This window comes from Hippoglossus stenolepis, chromosome 3 (genome assembly GCF_022539355.2).
Source record: "Hippoglossus stenolepis isolate QCI-W04-F060 chromosome 3, HSTE1.2, whole genome shotgun sequence".
Lineage (NCBI taxonomy): Eukaryota > Metazoa > Chordata > Actinopteri > Pleuronectiformes > Pleuronectidae > Hippoglossus > Hippoglossus stenolepis.
In genome coordinates, this window is record NC_061485.1 from 28532678 (window position 1) to 28550977 (window position 18300).

Sequence of the window (18300 nt, forward strand, 5' to 3'; positions counted from 1 at the left end):
ATACAAAAAAACATTTACGTGCGTCCATCAAACAGCATTATGCACATGTGTCACAGCAGTAGTTATATATTCAGACCAATCGGACCGATTACTTCGCACATCAGTGGATCCTAACCTCCACTCTGGGACATTATTTGGAAATTGTGATTTTACACACACTCGTACTTGATGATTCACGCACAGTGTTAGAAGATATTAAGATTTATTTTTCATAAATCCCAACGTTTGCGTGAGAAGTGGCGTACGCATCTTTCAGGCCCTGTTTTGTGTGTATGCAACGGTTATAAATGAGGCCCCTGGGGAGTTAGTTCTGCCTCTTCAGCTTCCTTTTACACAGTTTCATCACTCAAGTGTGTAAAAGAGAAGTGTCATTCCACAGGTTTCAGTGTTTGGTAGAAAGTAACATGAATCAAGTGTATTTACTGTTTCTGCACATTGCTAGAACTAGCTGTCATCTTTATGCATTTAAATGTTATGGATTTGTATTTTGCTGGTTTGTTCTGATTGCTATATAAGCATACAATAAAACTCACAACTGGTTTAATCACGTAAAATGGGCACATAAAGAAAATAATAAGTTGTCGATTTTTTTATAGCATGAGGTATATTTGTTCGTCCTCTCTTGTATTAACTCAATTTCTCCTATATACTCATTAATGTTAAGTGGCTGAAGAATTCCACAACTCAGCAAGTTATATGCATTTAGCTCACCAGGTATGTGTAGCATCCATAAAATAACCTCCCACCATCAGTGCATTAACTGCCTTCTGGTCCCAGCCAGTCTGAGCATGGCCCCATTTACAGCAGCTCACTGTTGAAATCTTCTCTTCCTGTGTGGTTTCAGGAGGACAGATTATGGCCTCCACTCGCAGCCAGTGTGCATAACAAAGCAGAGAACAAGAGTGGAAATAGACGTTGCAGACGTCCCAGTGGACAGACAATTGCTTAAGAGTAGAGGGTGCATTTCTGTGTGGGAGTAGTCTGGGTAGAGACAGACAAAGGAGGAGAAAGTTAAGGACAAGAGAAGGATGGTAAAAATAAGAACTGACAAAGTGGTTTGTCAGGCACAAACTTAACATACAAACTTTTAGGACTGAACACAATCTTTGTTGTTGAACCACACTGAAGAAGCACATGAAGCTGTAGCACAAATGATGCTTTGTAATACAGTAAAATGACAGTAGCACACTGTGTGGCACAGTTAGTCAAGATTAGTTTACTCTTGTTATTTTGTAACTGCTGCTGCACTCAGAACATATGAAGAGTGGCCCTTACAGGTAAATGACTAATCCAGATGAAATGTTCAAGAATATTATACCAACAAGGCTGTTTTCTGAGCTGTCGTCCCAATTAGCAGGATTTCTCTTGGACATTCACAATCGTCAAAATCTATTACAAAAACCCATTAACATTGTGGAGCCGAACATATAAAGAGGACTGAGACTGAATTCACAAGAGAGGCTGGGATAGTGGGACAGAGGTGAAACACACCAGGACTGGGAAGACAATCACAAGAGTGGGAAAACTAGACAATGACAGGAAGTAAAACAACTGGGAAATAAAATGAAAGTGATACCAACTTAAAATAACAAGAGTCCAAAAAGTCCAAAGAGTTCACACAATTACTGTCTTCATTCATAGATGAAAGTTAGCTTTTTAAAGGATTTGCTGTGAAGGCTACAGCCTCTGATCCACATGTCTTATCCAACTAGTTAATAACTCCTCTTGCTTCAGGAAGTTCATTGAATCTTAGTTTTTTTCTCTTCTGACTATCAGCAATAATTTGCCGATGTTTCAATGCTCTACTTTCATTATAATGGATTTGTTTGATTCAAAAGGTTTGTTGAGATGGGTTGTTTGACTAATTGACAATGAGTAAGCGGGGAAATGGAGAACACAGCTGATACTGTTTGTTTCAAACTGGTACAGACTTAGTGGCAAAAGTCTGGCAATCGACACACACAACCACGTGGTCATTTGTGTAATGGACCACAGATGCGTTCTCGGCCCTTGGCTCTCTGAAGAGTGTGTCGTGATGACTGCTCTTTGGAGCTGCCAGGTCTTCACAGAAACACAACAAAAGACATAATGCAGACACACATGATGAGAACATTAGTAATGTTTAAAATGATTATTATGGATTATTATTATTATAAAAGATATGATGTATATCATGAAAGAGAGCATAACATTTTTTCAGACTGAACTTAGATGCCTGGTTTCTGGTGGAGCCAATGCTCTGTACATCCAGTCACCGTGTTGAGATGGAGCAGACTCTCTCTTCCCTCAGCAGAAGGACATGATGGCCCTCACACAAACAGAAGAACAGGCAGCAGGGTTTCATTACCCGACTTATCTCTATGAAGTCTCTACAAAACATTTTACAAGCCATGGTTAAAAGTGTCCCCGTGAAGAGCAGGTGGAACAATATTTAGTCTGTGTTGGCAAAACATAATGAAGAGCAGCTGTTGATGTTTGAAAAGTGGAATTTTCACTTTACTCAACCACATTAAGGATAGTGATATATATATTGATATTTCATAAAAGAAGCAGGGTGCAGGAAGTTTACAGCCAGGAAGGGAAAGACCACCAACACATTGGATATTATTTATTAAATATGTACAATTTTTTTTTTCAAATGCTAATTTGTATGCACTGTTTTGGAATAAAGAGGTATTTAAAAAACATTTTTTTTGTATTTTTGTGCAGGAACTCTTCCTCAGCTAATAACAGCCAAGTACAGTATGGATCCTTTTTACATTTCTGTGTTTGCACAGATTCAAAAAGCCAGATACATATTGCAAAAAAACTAGATTATTAGGTAAACTATCATATGCCATATTGTTTGAAAATAGGCAGCTGTTTAGCCCTGCTTCCAATCTAAATGCAACGCTACACTAAAAATACTATAAACCATTAATGCCCTACAAACTTCATCCACAGAAATATATAATATTACTCATTAACTTCTTAATTTAGTAAAGCTAAAATGCCTAAAGATTCAATTGTGTAATCAGAATTAATAGGATTTACACTGTAATTTGGATAAATGAACCTCCTAAAGCTCATCTTTTGTATTCACCCCCCAGTCCTGGATACTAGCTTAAATCAGTAACAGTATTTTTTCAGTGTGTGGTGTTTATTGTTGTGTCTTTTATCAGTAATTGAGTTACAGTTTCTCAAAAAAGAAAAACAGAGTGCATTATGCAGATGTGCAGGAGGAGGTGTGTTGTATCAGCCTATTGTTCCACTGTTTCCCTTCTAACAGGAAAGACTTCAAGACTTCGAGACTTTGTCATCTGCACAACAATTACATACAGCAGTCGCTGGCAATGACATTCTCACAGGCTCCCTTCTAGCCATGCTCAAGAATATTTGAAAACCACACAAGCAAAAAATCTAAAAAAATCTAATATACAAAATAAAATGAAATTTGTAAAATAAAATAAAACTAAAGTAATAAAATAATATATACACCTAAAATATAAATGAGTAGAATGAATGAATGAGAATGTAAGTAATACTGATTAGGTAGTGTAAATATTTCAAGGGTTCCCTGTGGAGGACTGTGTCTGTGCTCGGAAAGCGTATTGACACACGTGCAGAACCCGTGGACACTCACACATATGCAGTCGCACCAACACGTCTAAGATAAACAGTCTTCCCTTGGACATACATATTGATGAACACACAGGCATCACCCAATGCTGTATCCACCATCATGTACACAACATTCATGATAGATCACAGTAATTCTCCTGAAAACTGCAGCTTGCTGTGCTCCCCAAAGCCAATTCATCAGCCCAGACAATCTGCTCAATCGTCGCTAACTGAAACTCAATGCAGACATTAAGCACCTCCTGTCAGGCCATCAGCATGTAACCTTGAGCCTGTCTGAACACCATCAAACCAGCAGGAACACTGATAAGATACTGAATGTGTACATAAAATATACAGCTTCCTGTGCATGGCACTAATGGAATGCAGTGATGGTAAATGAGGTGTCTGGATTATTAATGCAGTTTAAATAGGTGTCTGTGGCCTGTGTCAGTGAGAGACAGCCATAGAGCATGATGAATTGAACTGGTCCTGTATGAGCAAACAACACTTTCGGGTTCTCCTCAGAAGAGCACCTGTGTAGACACTGTACAAATTCAGCTTGCAGATAAAGCATACACAGATTTGACTTTCAACTTGTCTCTATTGACTTTGTGAACATCTCTGCAGCAGCTCTCTTGATTTTAGCCCAGGCAACACGTTCCTGCAGCAGCGGCTGTGTGTCACTGAATCAGCTCCCTCAGTGGGCTGTGTCCTTCCTGTGGGATTTCACTAATTATCTTTAGTTTCGGGGGCTTTGAGTTAAATTGAGGAATTGCACTGCAGTGGCAGGACAGTACATTCACGTTGTTACTCGACTTAAGTACATTTTTGATGTGTCTGTATTTTACTTAAGTAGATTTATTATCAGGTACTTTTTACTTTGACTCCTGTACATATATCAGCAGTACATTTTTATAATGAATTGCGTTTCATGTTCACGTTGTCATCAATAACAAGAGGGATAATGGTCGGTTTATCTACTCATTCCAGACATCTGTCTATGTGGAAAGCATATCTCGCACCAGTGAGTCGAGTTTCACAAAACTTTGAATAAACAGGTGAACCGCTCTTTGTGCTTCAGGGTTCTGTCCAGACTTGCTGAGGCTCAATTACGGCCGGCCAATTATATAGTTTTAGAAAGAAAGCTGCAGCCACCAGTACCACAGGCCACGCCAGCAGCCCATTCCAAACAGGCAGGTTTACAGTGGGGACGGCAGTAATTGATCCAGCTGGCGGGTAACATCAGACCCCGCCTCCTTTACCAGCAGCTGTGCTGACTGGTGAAAAAGCACCTGAACTGGATTTGGAATCAGCCATTCATTTCTATGGTAACTGTTCTGTATTTATATATCACTTTTCTAGTCTTGATGACCACTCAAAGCTCTGAACAGTACAGTTTGTATCACCCATTCACACACACACATTCATTCAGTGCATCTATGTGCAGCACTTACTATCATACCTGACTCACACACTGCTGGCACAGCTGTTAAGGGCAGTTTGGGGTTCAATATCTTGCCCAAGGACACTTTGGCACACTGGGGTAGACTGAGATCAAACCGTCAAACCTCTTTACCTTCTGAGCCACAGCCGCATGACTAATATGACCATTAATATAATACGCACATGTCAGAGCATCAAATGTGTATTGCACTGAAAACAGTCCCTAACAATTGCAGTATTCACAATCATTTAATTACATCTACAGTGTCCAGCCGTCCTAAACTGAATGTTTTTTGAAAATTAAACTATAAAATTGATATATTTAAAGAATTTTGTCTTCACTGGTAGTTTTTTGTATTACAGGATCTGTTGACAACAGCTGTAATCCTTTAGGTCTGAACCACTCTTGAAACTTGAGGATGACCTGTGTCTTGGACCAGATCTTCGGCTTGAAATGGTCACACATATTCAAATGTAAAAGTGAATATTGTGGGTCAAAGTTCACCAAAGTGAAGCCACACTGCGGATTTGCTGTGCCACAAGAGACACATTTTTTTATTCACCCCTTATGGACCGGAGCTGAAAGGGAGGCAAAGGTTCGCATTTGTTTGACTGGTGTGTTATTTGTATTTACTCATGATGCTTGTGTGGGAAACGCAAGTAAATACAACCCAAGAATATTTGTCCAGTCTAGTACAGAAAAGAGGAGAGGAGGACTTCTGGCTGAAGTGACTACAAATGCTGCATTGTGCATATTTGTGGAAACCGATCCAAGATCAATACATCTCAAATCTTCAATTATAATAGTATTTACTATCTTTATGTGCCCATATTTTATAAAGTAGCTCATGAGCAAACCAGATGCAGCCTCCTGTGCAGTATGTTTGTGTGTGTGAGCAGTTGTCAAATCAAATGCTTCCACACTGGGTTCGATGAATTATGAATCTGAACCTGATTTCATCATTACCTTCTTAATTGCAATATTTAAATTGGTTATTACAGCTGGTATTTTACTTTGTGTTACTCATTCACATACAAGGATTCAGCATCATGGGCGGTTAGGGGTTCAATGTCTTTGCAGAGGCTAAGTCAGCGACTTTGCAACATTAGATGTGTCAAGACACTCTGGTTCTCACAAGTATTGAGTGTGGGCATGTGTGTGTCAGCAGGGGTTCAAATGGGCTGGAGGTCTCAGTGGAAACAGTGTCCAATAACATGTATCTAAAGTGAAGCCAGTGTAAAAACAGTAATATGATGTGTCGTATACAAACGGACCCTGGTTCAAGGGTGGTGTCAGACAGTGTTGTACAACAGAGCAGCCGGAGCAACCTGAGTAAGGTATGAAGAGTTATCATGATGGAAAACGCCGAACACATTTTTCTGCCAATGGGATTTTGGCCCCTGGGCAAAACTTTAAAATGGACAATTCTTGCAAATTTATAGCTCCAGAGTTCACCTGGTTTTGTTTAATTCTCTTTGAACATCTCTGGTTCCGTGGCAAGAGAGCAAACACTATCTGCTGATGAGGACTGTGTTTTCTGTTTGAAAGCTCCATCAAAGCTCCTACACTGACTTGGAGTTTTACTTTTTTTGTAAAATTCCAATAAGAGTTACATTTACCTTTCAGTCAGCCAGCTCATGTGGACTGGATTAAAATATCAATGTAGAATGTGTACAGAGTTTGAAGTCTAGGCTGTGACCTCATCACTCCCCACAGAGAAACACCGAAAAGCTGACATTAAAACTGTTTAAAGTCAGCATCCATTAAAGTGGTAATTTTAGGCTAAGATGAAATACATAATGTATTGAGTCCAACACAGGCAGAGTAGAGAAAACGGCATTGAGAGCAGTATAATACGACTTCACTCATAATGGTTGGTAAAGATGATGTAGACACGTTTGCTTCTTTTCACTTTTATTTGTAAATGCATCTTGGATAGGACAAAGAAAAAAATATATAATATATTCATATGTACTGAAATGTTAATTTATATACACATTTAGGTTTAAACTACAAATCTTCACAAGCACTCATTTGTTTTAAGATATGGTATCAGAATAGTCTCTGTGCCTTTTTCCCGGATGCAGCGATGGTCACTCCTGCATATTTACATACATTCATAGGATGCGATAAAACACCTGTGTTGGCACAAGCATTGACAATTCAAAAATTGAATGAAAGGAATGATGCACAATGTGCCCCTGCATGTTGTCCCCTTAAATACATGAACTTCGATGGACGGCACCGTCACTCCCCTACATATTCACAGCGGGGTGTGCTACACGTAGAAAACAATATTTGACAGCATTTGGGGCATTTGAAGGTGTGTCATGGCCTCGAGAAGGTTGTTGTGACTACATTTCCCCAGAAGCTTGTCCTCCTGGTAGTTCAGCACCATGGTGTGTAGTGTGTCCTCTGATGTCACCTCAGCTGAGGTGGAAGGCTGTCCAAGTCGCTCCATTAACAGATAAAGCGGAGCTGAGGCAGCTTTTGTGTCAAGTCGATAGAAAAATATCGTTCAAATACTGATGGCAGACTGAAACATTCGGTTCTGTGGCTGTGCACAGAGGGACACGGGCCACTGCATGAGACCATTTCACCAGTCACCTGATTAACATGTGGAAAACACTGAAAAGCCTGATTTTCAAAACCATTTGGCTCTGTGGTACAGTAAGGCCAGAAAATTGATAAAAATACAAGACCAGCATGTAGGTACATATGATAGCTTAATAAAAGGACAACAAAGAACACTTAACACTGATCAGAAGGCTGATTTGACAATCACTGTGCGCTTAGCCTTTGAGCTGTGTTTAACTTTTTGCATTTCTTGTGTTGCTGTGTCATTCTCTCTCTTGAGTCTCAGCAGGTTTACAAAGTTGCCGTAAAAATGTAAGCAGAGTCAAAAGTAGGACAAAGACCCCTCACAGGCCTGTGAAGCCCAGAGAGAGTAATTCTGACTCTGATAGTAACTAATAGGGATCCCAGTGAACTTCAGTCACACTTCCTTTACATTGCATAACACGAGGAATGTGCAAGACGTTGGCAGCTTTCAGGAAGATAAAGGCAGTTGTTTTTATCCAGGTAGAGTGGACAGACAAGGCTACTGCCAAGTCTACCACATACTCCAGACTGAACGTCTTATCTTCTGCTGGGGCAGGAGATAAAGACGGGACAAACATACCAACAGCAATAACATCCAGCTTATTACAGACAGGATGGTCAACTGTGTTGTGGCTTTGATACAATAAATTAGAACAATCACAGACTGCTGAAATAAAAAGCAAGACTCCTTTCCACTCCCACACTGCTCATGTGGCTTATGTCTGTATGAGAGTGATCCCAGCATTCCCAGGGTTCCCAGAGATCCCAGTGACGCGAGCAGGGCCTCAGTTTGCTGCGCGAACTGCCCGACTGCTTCGTGGAAAGCGGTGGACTTTGATGTGTTTTGACAGGTGGTCGCTGCGGGCAAACTTCTTCTCACATACAGGACACTGGTAGGGTTTGACCCCTGAGTGGGACCGCCGGTGTCGGGACAGCTCATCCGACCGTGAAAACCTGGAAGAAAGAAAAGGAGGCGTGGATTCAGAGTCAGACGTCTAGAACAGGAATCATGGATCTGATGATTTTAGATTCAACTTGTGGATACACATTCAAATTAATTCAACAGCAGCCAATCATGTAGCACAGGCAGGAGGGGAAGGTGTGTTTGCAGTTTACACCAACACTTTGATCCTATTTATGATTTGGTCCAGTGCCTCAATGAAAGAAAAGAGAGAAGTAGCACAAAATAAAGCAGCACATTGTGCTCTACAGTGCTCTTATAGAACTGATGTAATGGATATGCATGACAGTTTGAGTTGGTTAACTGTTCATCAGAGATTTACCTCTGCCTTGTTGAATTAAGTTAGAAATGTAGTTGTGACACGATCACCAAACATAGTGCATGAAAGGTTACTCTCGCAGTTTGTTCAGAACAACTAGCGAACACAATATGCTACAGACAGAAGGTTTGTGCTACCTAATGCTAAGACAAGTGTGATGCAGAACGTGTAGAGCCATGGTCAGGTGGACTTCATTTCCAATGCATATTGTTCAGGAGAGCATTAAAGAGCGGTTCATATTTTAGTTTAAACGGCCTCTCCAAATAACTCAGTATAAACAGTATTTGACTTGTGTCTTTGTTCAAACTGGCAAAAGATAATATATGGATTAGGGTGAAAGTAGAAATATAATAACCTTGTTTCCTTGGAATTGAATTTAAGTGGGAATTGTGCATGATGGGTAAAACCAACATTTTTTGTTAAGAATTATTACTTAACTGTGTGAAGGAAAAGGGGAAATTATGCTTATGCTGGTGCTAATGGGGATCCTCATAAAGAAAGATATTCCAATATCCATCCATCCATTATATAGTATGTTCCTACATGATGCAGCACACTTGTTTTCTTCATTCATCAAACAAAGTCTCCGCTGATGGAAGTGTTGTTCTTTTCACATGGAAACTATTCATCTTTACTCAGTTACCCAGAGAACATAATGCAAGAAGTGATGAAAACCTTGATCTTTCCATCGCTCTCACACTATTATTTTGTACTGCGTTCTGGCAACCTCTCTGATTTTCCTTAACACGGACCCCTAATGACTGCAGTGGCCATTTCTCAGGAAGGCGATTCAACAGCATCAATTTCTTTTTCGCGAGCAAGCATCACAGGCTGATGCGACAAGTTGCCTGTAACTCGTGGACAAGTTAAACGTCGCAGCAGCAGGTTTGGCATGTGAGGAAAACACTACCGGGCTGGAGCCACAGGGACAACAGCTCCACGGCTTCTTCCCAGCAACCTAGTTCTCTGACAGTGACTGTCCCCAGCCACACTTTGCATCCCAGATGTTGCTCCACTGACCTGCCAAGATGATGAATTGATATGATTCCACACTGTAATTAAGCAACCTCACTTGGGGAGCTGCAGTAGAAACTTGCTGTACTCTCCGTCATATGCAGATACAACAAGGTTACGGCTCAGAGCTGGAGTAAAGTGGCTGCAGTAATAGACGTGATAAAGATACACGAAGCATCAGACAATAGTTTATACAGGGAGACACAGCCAGTAATAACATTCTTATAGCACCCGAAACACCTACCCCATGCTTGCTAGTTCTTTTACTCAAATAACTAACTGTATGGTTGGATCTCATGGGAAGCAGCACAAATATCACAGGATATATTAACTGTACTGTGGAGCGAGTAGTCAGCGTCATCACCGCAGGATGGATGTGGGATGAAATTTCACACATGAAAATAAAGAGGTTGCTGGCATAACCAAGTGTTTTAAATCATGCACTGCCTTCCAGTAAACCACGTGCATCCCAATCTGATCTACAAACTGGTCTACGTAGTTTGTATGGATGGTCTCATGATGTGGAAGAGTAACACTACCACTGCCACTCTGAAGCCTGACATTCCAACATCTGGTTCAGATCTGTTGCTATGTGAGAGAACAAAACAATGACAGGATTTATAACGCTTCATCCGCTCTCAGTCCCAACGGCATCGATTTGAAGCTGCTCGCTCTCTATTAAAGGGATTTGTTTCCATCTCATGTGAGCTAATGTCTAAAAGGCTGTATATAGATTTCTGCAAATTAAAAAGCATCCATAAAGGCAGACACTGCAGAGTGATCTGGAGAGGCAGGCAGGAGGGAAAAGCAAGTCAACACACACAAAAGCACAAACACACACACATTAGCTCATCCAACCCTACCAACGGAGACCCTGGCTTCATTCCTACAACAGTCAGCCTGAAGCAGTTGAGTAACAACACGTGGGCTTGATGATGTCCTGCTCTGTATCAAACAACCTGGGGACAACTTATCGTTTTTGTGCCTCCTGAAGTTATGTTTTGGGGTTGTCTCTCTCTCCCTCCCTCCATCCCAGTCTCGTGAACGCGATGGCTCAAACATTGTGATGGAATTTTTTCACATTTGGCAGAAACACACTTTCAGATCAAACTCATTCGATTTTGGTGTTCAAATGTCGTTAGACAAGGTCCATGTGACCTCACAACATGCCCAGTGGCAGTTGGATTACGTCCGGCAAAGCACGTTCACTCAAGGATGACCTGATTAGAATTTGTTGGTCAAAAGTCACAATTCGAGGTCACTGTGATCTCACAACACATTGTTGGACATAACTCAAGAATAAATTAACTTATTATGATTAAACAGACCTAATTCATTTCATTAGATTCATTCATGGCTTTGCAAAGTTACTCTAAAACTGTTCCATAGTTCAACTTAGACAGAAAAAAGACAGATCCTCAATGAATCCACTGTAGATCACACATTTTGTCCCAGTGTCATTACAACTGCAACAGGAATAGCGTCATGACAAATCATCTTCTCATTTAGAGGCTGTAGCACAATAAAAATCACTTCACAGAATGAGGGTCAATAACCAAGAACTGTTCAGAATAATAGGGCTCCATAAGCTCAGTAAATAAAGTTAATAATACTTCATTTAAAAACATTATGAATCTTTTAACAGACACCAATATTTACAAAATGTTAGGATCCTGATAAATGATGTCAATGTTCTGACAATATCTAACCAGTAACACCATCTACTAAACTTGGAATAAAGATTTTAGGAAGTGGATCTTCTTGGGATCTTCCGATGTTGTTATAGATTTAATTATACAGTAGCACAATCAGTTCATCTTTCCATCGGACCATTCCCTCCCTGTTCCTCCTCTATGTGTGGAACCCTGACCGATCCCTCTCTTCCCTTTCATGCAGTATGGCAGCCTGGACGTTCCCAGTCCACAGTCATGGTTACTATTCAACACTTTTTGTTTGTTCGCTCCACTTCCTCACTCACCCCTTCAAGTGATTGTGTGCAAAACTGAAAATCTCACTTACTCTCGGCTGCAAACTCTAGTCGCTTGCATCTCGCAGACTTTTCCCAGCCTTTTTTTCCCTTTGGCTGGCCCCCTCATTTAGCCCATCACATACAGTGAGTTATACACACACACACACACACACACACACACACACACACACACACACACACACACACACACACACACACACACACACACACACACACACACACACACACACACACACACACACACACTGGTTCTCACACACACGCTCACTTCCATCCAAACTAGATCCTGCCTTTTGTGTACAGACAAGAGCCCTTTGTTAGTTGGAGCACACAGCCTGGATTACTACCACAGATTTCTCCGCTCATGTATTGGGACACACTTGTGCAGCATGACAAGAACAAGTGGCAGGTTGCCAGTTGGGTTCTATGGACCTACATCAATCTTTTATGGGATATTAATGATCAGCCAGTACCTGCATGCAAACAAAGGTTTATAAATAGCTGCACGCACATGTTTTTTCATTCTGATTGAAATCATTCCTTTTGAAGATTTTGGGATAACTGTTTACTGGTGATTTATTCTGCATTTCATAGGAACAGCTGTGTGACATCATGCAATAATCTTCTTAATCTGCTATCATATCTTTTAGCACGTGTTGATCAGCTTGCTGGAGAGCGGAGAAACAGACGTTAGCCAATATTGGCCTATCGCAGGTATCCTGTTGGCATGTATGTTGTTCGACATGAGGTGAAGAATATAAAAATTTGATTTTTTTCATTTATATGATCTTGTCGGCATTGGCGGCAAAATACAATATCAGAAGAAATCTGAACAAAAGGCTACAAGTAAACGTGCATTCGAGCCAGTCTCACTGACGGACCTGATGTCAACTCAAGACATTTTAATGAGCAAAGAAGTTGTCTCACTGATGAAGATGCCCAAGTTGTCTCTCTGCCTCTTTCCATTGCACACAGCAGGTTCCTAATGAGATCTTGCTGCTTTATACTTAGCAAACAAAAAAATACACATACACGTGCACTCATACTGCCCCAGCAATTGCACAGCTGTCGGGTCTCAACAGGAGGTTCCCATGTTGTGCCCATGTGACTCCAGCCCATATGCTCTGTCCCAGATTTAGTTTACATCCTTAAAAAAATGGCACCCCAGCTATTCTTGCACATTCCAGATATCTTGCCGCCTGAGAAGAAGTGTGACTGCGCACCCAGGTCCACTTCCTCACATTATTGCAAGTAACACTTACAAGGCTGCATGACAGCTGCCAAGAGCTCTTCAGCTCCAGTGCTTAGTAAAAAGAGAGTGAGGGTTTTTCTTGGCTTTTCTATAAAAGACCCTTGAATAACTTTGTGTTTCTTCATCATTGCTGAAACATGAAATAGACACGCCACAGACAGAAGCACAGGAAAGTCTTCCATATTACCACTAATGACATCCATGTTAACTAGCTTTTGTGTGTGTGTGTGTGTGTGTGTGTGTGTGTGTGTGTGTGTGTGTGTGTGTCTTGGGGGGGGGGGGAAATAATGGATGTCCCTCAATGTCACAAGTCAGTTCAAGAGTCAGTTAAAATCTGCACTAGCAACATGACACTTTGTACAACATATACACATGTCCCCCTGACATATAATTACTGCTGCTTCCAGATAGAACACGCCAAGTAATGGGGGTTAAGCCCCTTTTAAACACCCTGCTTACTGATGTTATTGCCAAGTTCTGTGAATAAACAAATCTTTAAACAGGCTTTTTATAACCAGTCATAAATATGAGTCAATCGCGTATTGTAATCTTCACAGATAACAAACACATAAACATTCAAAGCTGCGGTGCGGAAGTAGTTGTGCATGGGCAGAGATCATTCTGTCTGTGAGGTGAATGTTTAATTTTGTCAAACAGTGGCCTGCATGTTAAGACGTATGTAGAAACACATTCAATCACTCAGTTCACACTTCCCTCCGCAGTACCCACCTCCATCCACAGCCCTGCCAGTTGCAGGCGAAAGGCTTTTCCCCCGTGTGCCTCCTCAGGTGGGCCTTGAGGTGGCTACTCTTGGTGTACATCTTGGTGCAGCCAGGAAAGGTGCATTTGTGCATTTTGATCAGATCTGCCACTGGATTCTTCTGGAACTTTTGCCCTCCAACAAGAATCCCTGATCCCTGGCTGGCTGAGCAACCCCCAGGCCCCAGAGGCTTGGCTGCGATGGGGACAGGAGCAATGCGTACAAACTTGGAGGAGATGTGAAAGTTAGGAGATGGCACGATGTGGGGCACCAGCGCAAATGTCTGACCTTGGATGTTGACTAGCAACTGTGCAATTTTGATGTCTGTTGCTGGGGGAGGCTGTGGTGGCTCTGCTACTGGGGCAAGAGGTGCCACTGTGGGCTCCTGCTTGATTTGAAGGGGCTGAATCTGTAGGACGACAGGCATTCCACCACTGTCCACTGATGAAGGTTTCTTGACTGGTGTATTCTTGGTCCCAGTTCTGGATTCATGTGGGGGGTTAACTAATGTAGCTTTGGTCTCACTGGAGGCAGCAGTGGCCAGGTCAGTGTTGCTGGAGGTTGGGACAGTTTGGTCTGAATACTTGGTCTCTGATTCTACCTTATAATCAGAGGATGCCTCCCTGCACCACTCCAGACCAACGTCTAGACCAAGAGCTTCCTCCAGTCCCACTCCCAACTCTGAGCAACCCTCTCGGATCTCCTGCTTCATTGTCACCACATCCATATTCTCCTCCAGGAATTCTTCAATTTCTTCCAGAGTGGGCTGAAAGGACCCTACAAGTCGTTCTTCTGTCTTCACATTGGACCAGTTGAGAAAATCAAAATGTTCCTCCTTTACGGGCTCACATTTGGAGGGCTCATCTCTCCTTGAGTCCCAGAGCAAAGTGGATAAAGGTATAGGTGTCACAGACCCTGCCGGGACACTGTTGGCACCTCCTAAAGAGGCTTGGGACAGCAGGTGGTCCAGGATGCTATCCTGGCTCTCAGCACTGGAGTTGCTGCCATAGCTTGAGCTGAGCACTTGGGAGTCTGGGCTGGAGCAGGAACGAGGGCTGGACGATTCGCTCAGGTCGTCCTCCGAAAGCGGTGACGGCATCACCTGGTAGGACCCCAGGTCTGTCACCATGTCAGACAGCCAGTAGGTCGGTGGAGAGCCACTGTGAGGAAGAAAAACCTCCTTGCTCGCTGGGAAGTTATCTACCATTCCTGGCTAGTGCCAAACCTCAGTCTCTTGTTGGATTCAGAGTCTGTGTTTAGAATGATTTTTTAAGAGAATTATTCCTTCTGCATCTGGGAAAGTCAGGCCAAACACACCCAGGTCACCAAGGTCACTTTTCCCAAACGTGTGGGATAGTGAAACACCTGGCGTTCTCTCTCAGAGTGGAAAAAGTAAACGAAACAATCCAAGGTCTCCAGTCAGGATACACTTCTCTAAATAGAAAAAAAAACAGACAGAAAGAAATCTGTTAATCTCGATCCCACATGTGCCTGCTGCTCAAATTTTAAATATGGCCTGACCTAAAAAAAGAGTATTGGAAAATCTTGAGAAATGCCTGACAAGGTGCCATTTCCTTCAATCCATCTGTCAGGCAGTACACTCTGCAGCCACGCCATAATATCAATGACAAAGCACAGTGTAGGTCGTCTACCCTCGGACATGACCCACAGGAGCATAACAGCAGCAGCGTACCAGACATTCATCACCATGGTAACAACAACAAGCACATGGTTAAGGATGTGGAATGGTCATTGAGTAAAGAAACACTGAAATTGAAATGACCTCCTGAGGGAAAAAGTCTTCTGTTATGATATCTATCCACTTTGTTTCTCTATATATTATGTTCCTTAACTTCCTCCTTTACTTGCATCATAATGACTGTGGCTGCTAGAATAACAATAAACATAACTCTCGGTCAAAGTAAGCAGCGTGCACAGACGACTGTTAAGCATCACTTGAACAGTTAACCCTTGAATTGCTTGACCCCTTATTGAGGACATATGAGCTATGGATAGTCTAACAAAAAGTGATGTTCTCAAAATGACCATATTGAGGTAAAATATAAAAAGTGCATTCATACACATATATTTTGATAATGTTGGCACTATTTCCTCTACATTTTCCCTAGTTTTGTACGTCCACAACTCCACACCAGAAAGGTCTGCATCCAATATCACTCTGCTATGGGGGAAATGCTCTGTCTTGCTTTTATTTATTGAAACAATCACAATTGTTTGGGGTCTTTGGCAGCACTCAGCACGTGATGCAGTGATGTTGCCCACTGCGATCTGAGGTAGGTGTTGTTTAAGTGAAAATGTGCAAATTGCGATGCAAATTCCTTGCAAGAAAAATGTCACAAAAAAGAGAGTAGGTAAAAGACATATATTGTAGGTCTGTAATTGCAGCTTGGAGGTTCCTCTTGTTGATCTCCATAGTGAAGTGGATATTGAAAACTAGTGGTCAGAAGCAGAAGAGGAGGAGAAGGCACCTGAAATTGGCACCATATGACGAGTTTATACCCACAGCCAGACTAAGTCAGACTAATAATACATCACTACAGGCTTTACTTTACTTTCCTATCACATGATTCAAGAGTTTTATTGACTGCATGTTACTTAAAGTCATCTTCTTTTCTAATAGAAGTGATTTAATTTTCTTTTAATATTGTTTAGATTCATACTTTTTAATCTCCTTGTTATTTGTGTCGGGATTGTTTCTTATCTCTTTTATGGTGGCCAGTTTAAGTGACTTAAAGATTAGTAGTTTACAGTTGTCTATAAAAATTACACTATCTTCTTCCACTTTATCGCATTTTGATGATGTCTTACTCTGGAATTCATAGGTTATTTTCCAGAGAGAGTCGGTCATACCCCCCTCCTTTATCCCCCCTCCCGCTTCCACCTCCTCCCCCCTTTCCAGGGGCCCCTACATGGTCTCAGTGACCGAGAGTAAACCCAGGCTGAGGGGGAAGAAAAAAACACTGTCAACATTATTATCAGAAAACACGCATGGGGCAGTAGGCAGCAGTGTGCTGCACAGATCAGCAATTACAGAGCATTAAAGCAGCCACGTCACCAAGAGAGAAATATGTAGGTGCAGAATGCAGGTTGGGCCACATGTGATGGTCATGGACAAGTTATGTTACTATTATTGAAATGTGTATTTACAAAATGTATAATTCATCTAAAGTACAAATTATAAATCATCAATGCCGGTTCATCTCAACAAAATATGATCTGCCTATGTTAGAATAACAACAACAACAATTGCATAACAGTGCTCCGCTCCAGCGGCCACGTTTCTCAGGCAGCGTGGGTCAGCAGCTCCGAGAGCCAAACTCGGTTCATTCATTTACATCGTGTCGTGAATCTTCTGCACAGCCACACGAGAGCCTCCCGTGGAGCCACTGACCCGCAGGCTGCACACTGGCCGAGCCCCGTGTGGTCCTGACCGTGCGCTGGGCTCCGGCCCGCGCGTCTTAACGCACGGCGGGTTGGCGCGCGTCTCCGCTCTCAACGTAAACATGTTTTCGTCCAGGCTGCTGCAGCACGGGCTGTGGCACGGAGAGGAAACACGCGCACGCTGCAGCCCGGAGCCGCCGGGAAAGGGGAGAATAAAGCTCTGCACTCACCTCACAGCAGATACATTCCCAATGCAAAAGGCGCGGGGGGGGCTTGTTTATATCCGCAGTGTGTAACCGGAGCAGGATTTAACCTTGAGACTCGCCATACAGCAGCAGCAGCAGCAGCAGCAGCAGCAGCAGCGTACGTCTGGACTGATCGCTCACCGAGTTGTACTATATGACCGTCACATGACTGCCAGTGTGCTCCTGAGGTGCTGTAGTGAGAAATAAGGGGCTGCTGCTACTGAAGGCTCGTCCCCGCTCCGCAGCCCCATTGGACGGCCGTGCTGGGATGGAGGCGGGTCGTCCGGTCTGTCAGTCAGTCTCACTGACGCTGCGCTGCGTGGAACAACATGTGGGCCGCGCAGTTGTGACCTGTCAACACCACAGACAACACGCGCACAGGACGGGGACAGGGACTTCTGTTGGATCATGTGGATGATCCCAGTCTGAAGCAGATCAGATTCATATTCTGATTTTATCTGAAGGATTCTGTGAATTAAGCAGAGCTGCGTATGAGTCTTAGCTCGAGGTAGTTTTTTTATAGTTGATAAAGTTAAAAAACAAACCACATAGAGATGACATAAAAACAGAAAATAGTACAAGGAGGGAAAAGGGGAAACTGTGGCTTATTTGTTTGTCTCTAATAAAACAATATTGATTGATGTCTGGACTCAAGTCCAACAGGGCAAGTCAGAGTTCCATCACTAAAATCACACACACACAGATCACAGAT

At 42.3% G+C, this 18300-nt stretch overlaps 1 protein-coding gene across 1 annotated transcript; it reads right to left on the reverse strand.

Annotated features, from left to right (window-relative positions):
• Positions 1 to 6821: 6821 nt before the first annotated feature.
• Positions 6822 to 17808, reverse strand: LOC118104869 (Krueppel-like factor 15). Its single transcript, XM_035152137.2, has 3 exons — positions 17574 to 17808; positions 13911 to 15375; positions 6822 to 8599 (listed from the first exon to the last, which is right to left on the reverse strand). Exons 2-3 carry the CDS (start codon positions 15146 to 15148, stop codon positions 8431 to 8433), a joined length of 1407 nt encoding a protein of 468 aa, XP_035008028.1. The 5' UTR covers positions 15149 to 15375; positions 17574 to 17808; the 3' UTR covers positions 6822 to 8430.
• Between the last annotated feature and the right edge of the window lie 492 nt (positions 17809 to 18300).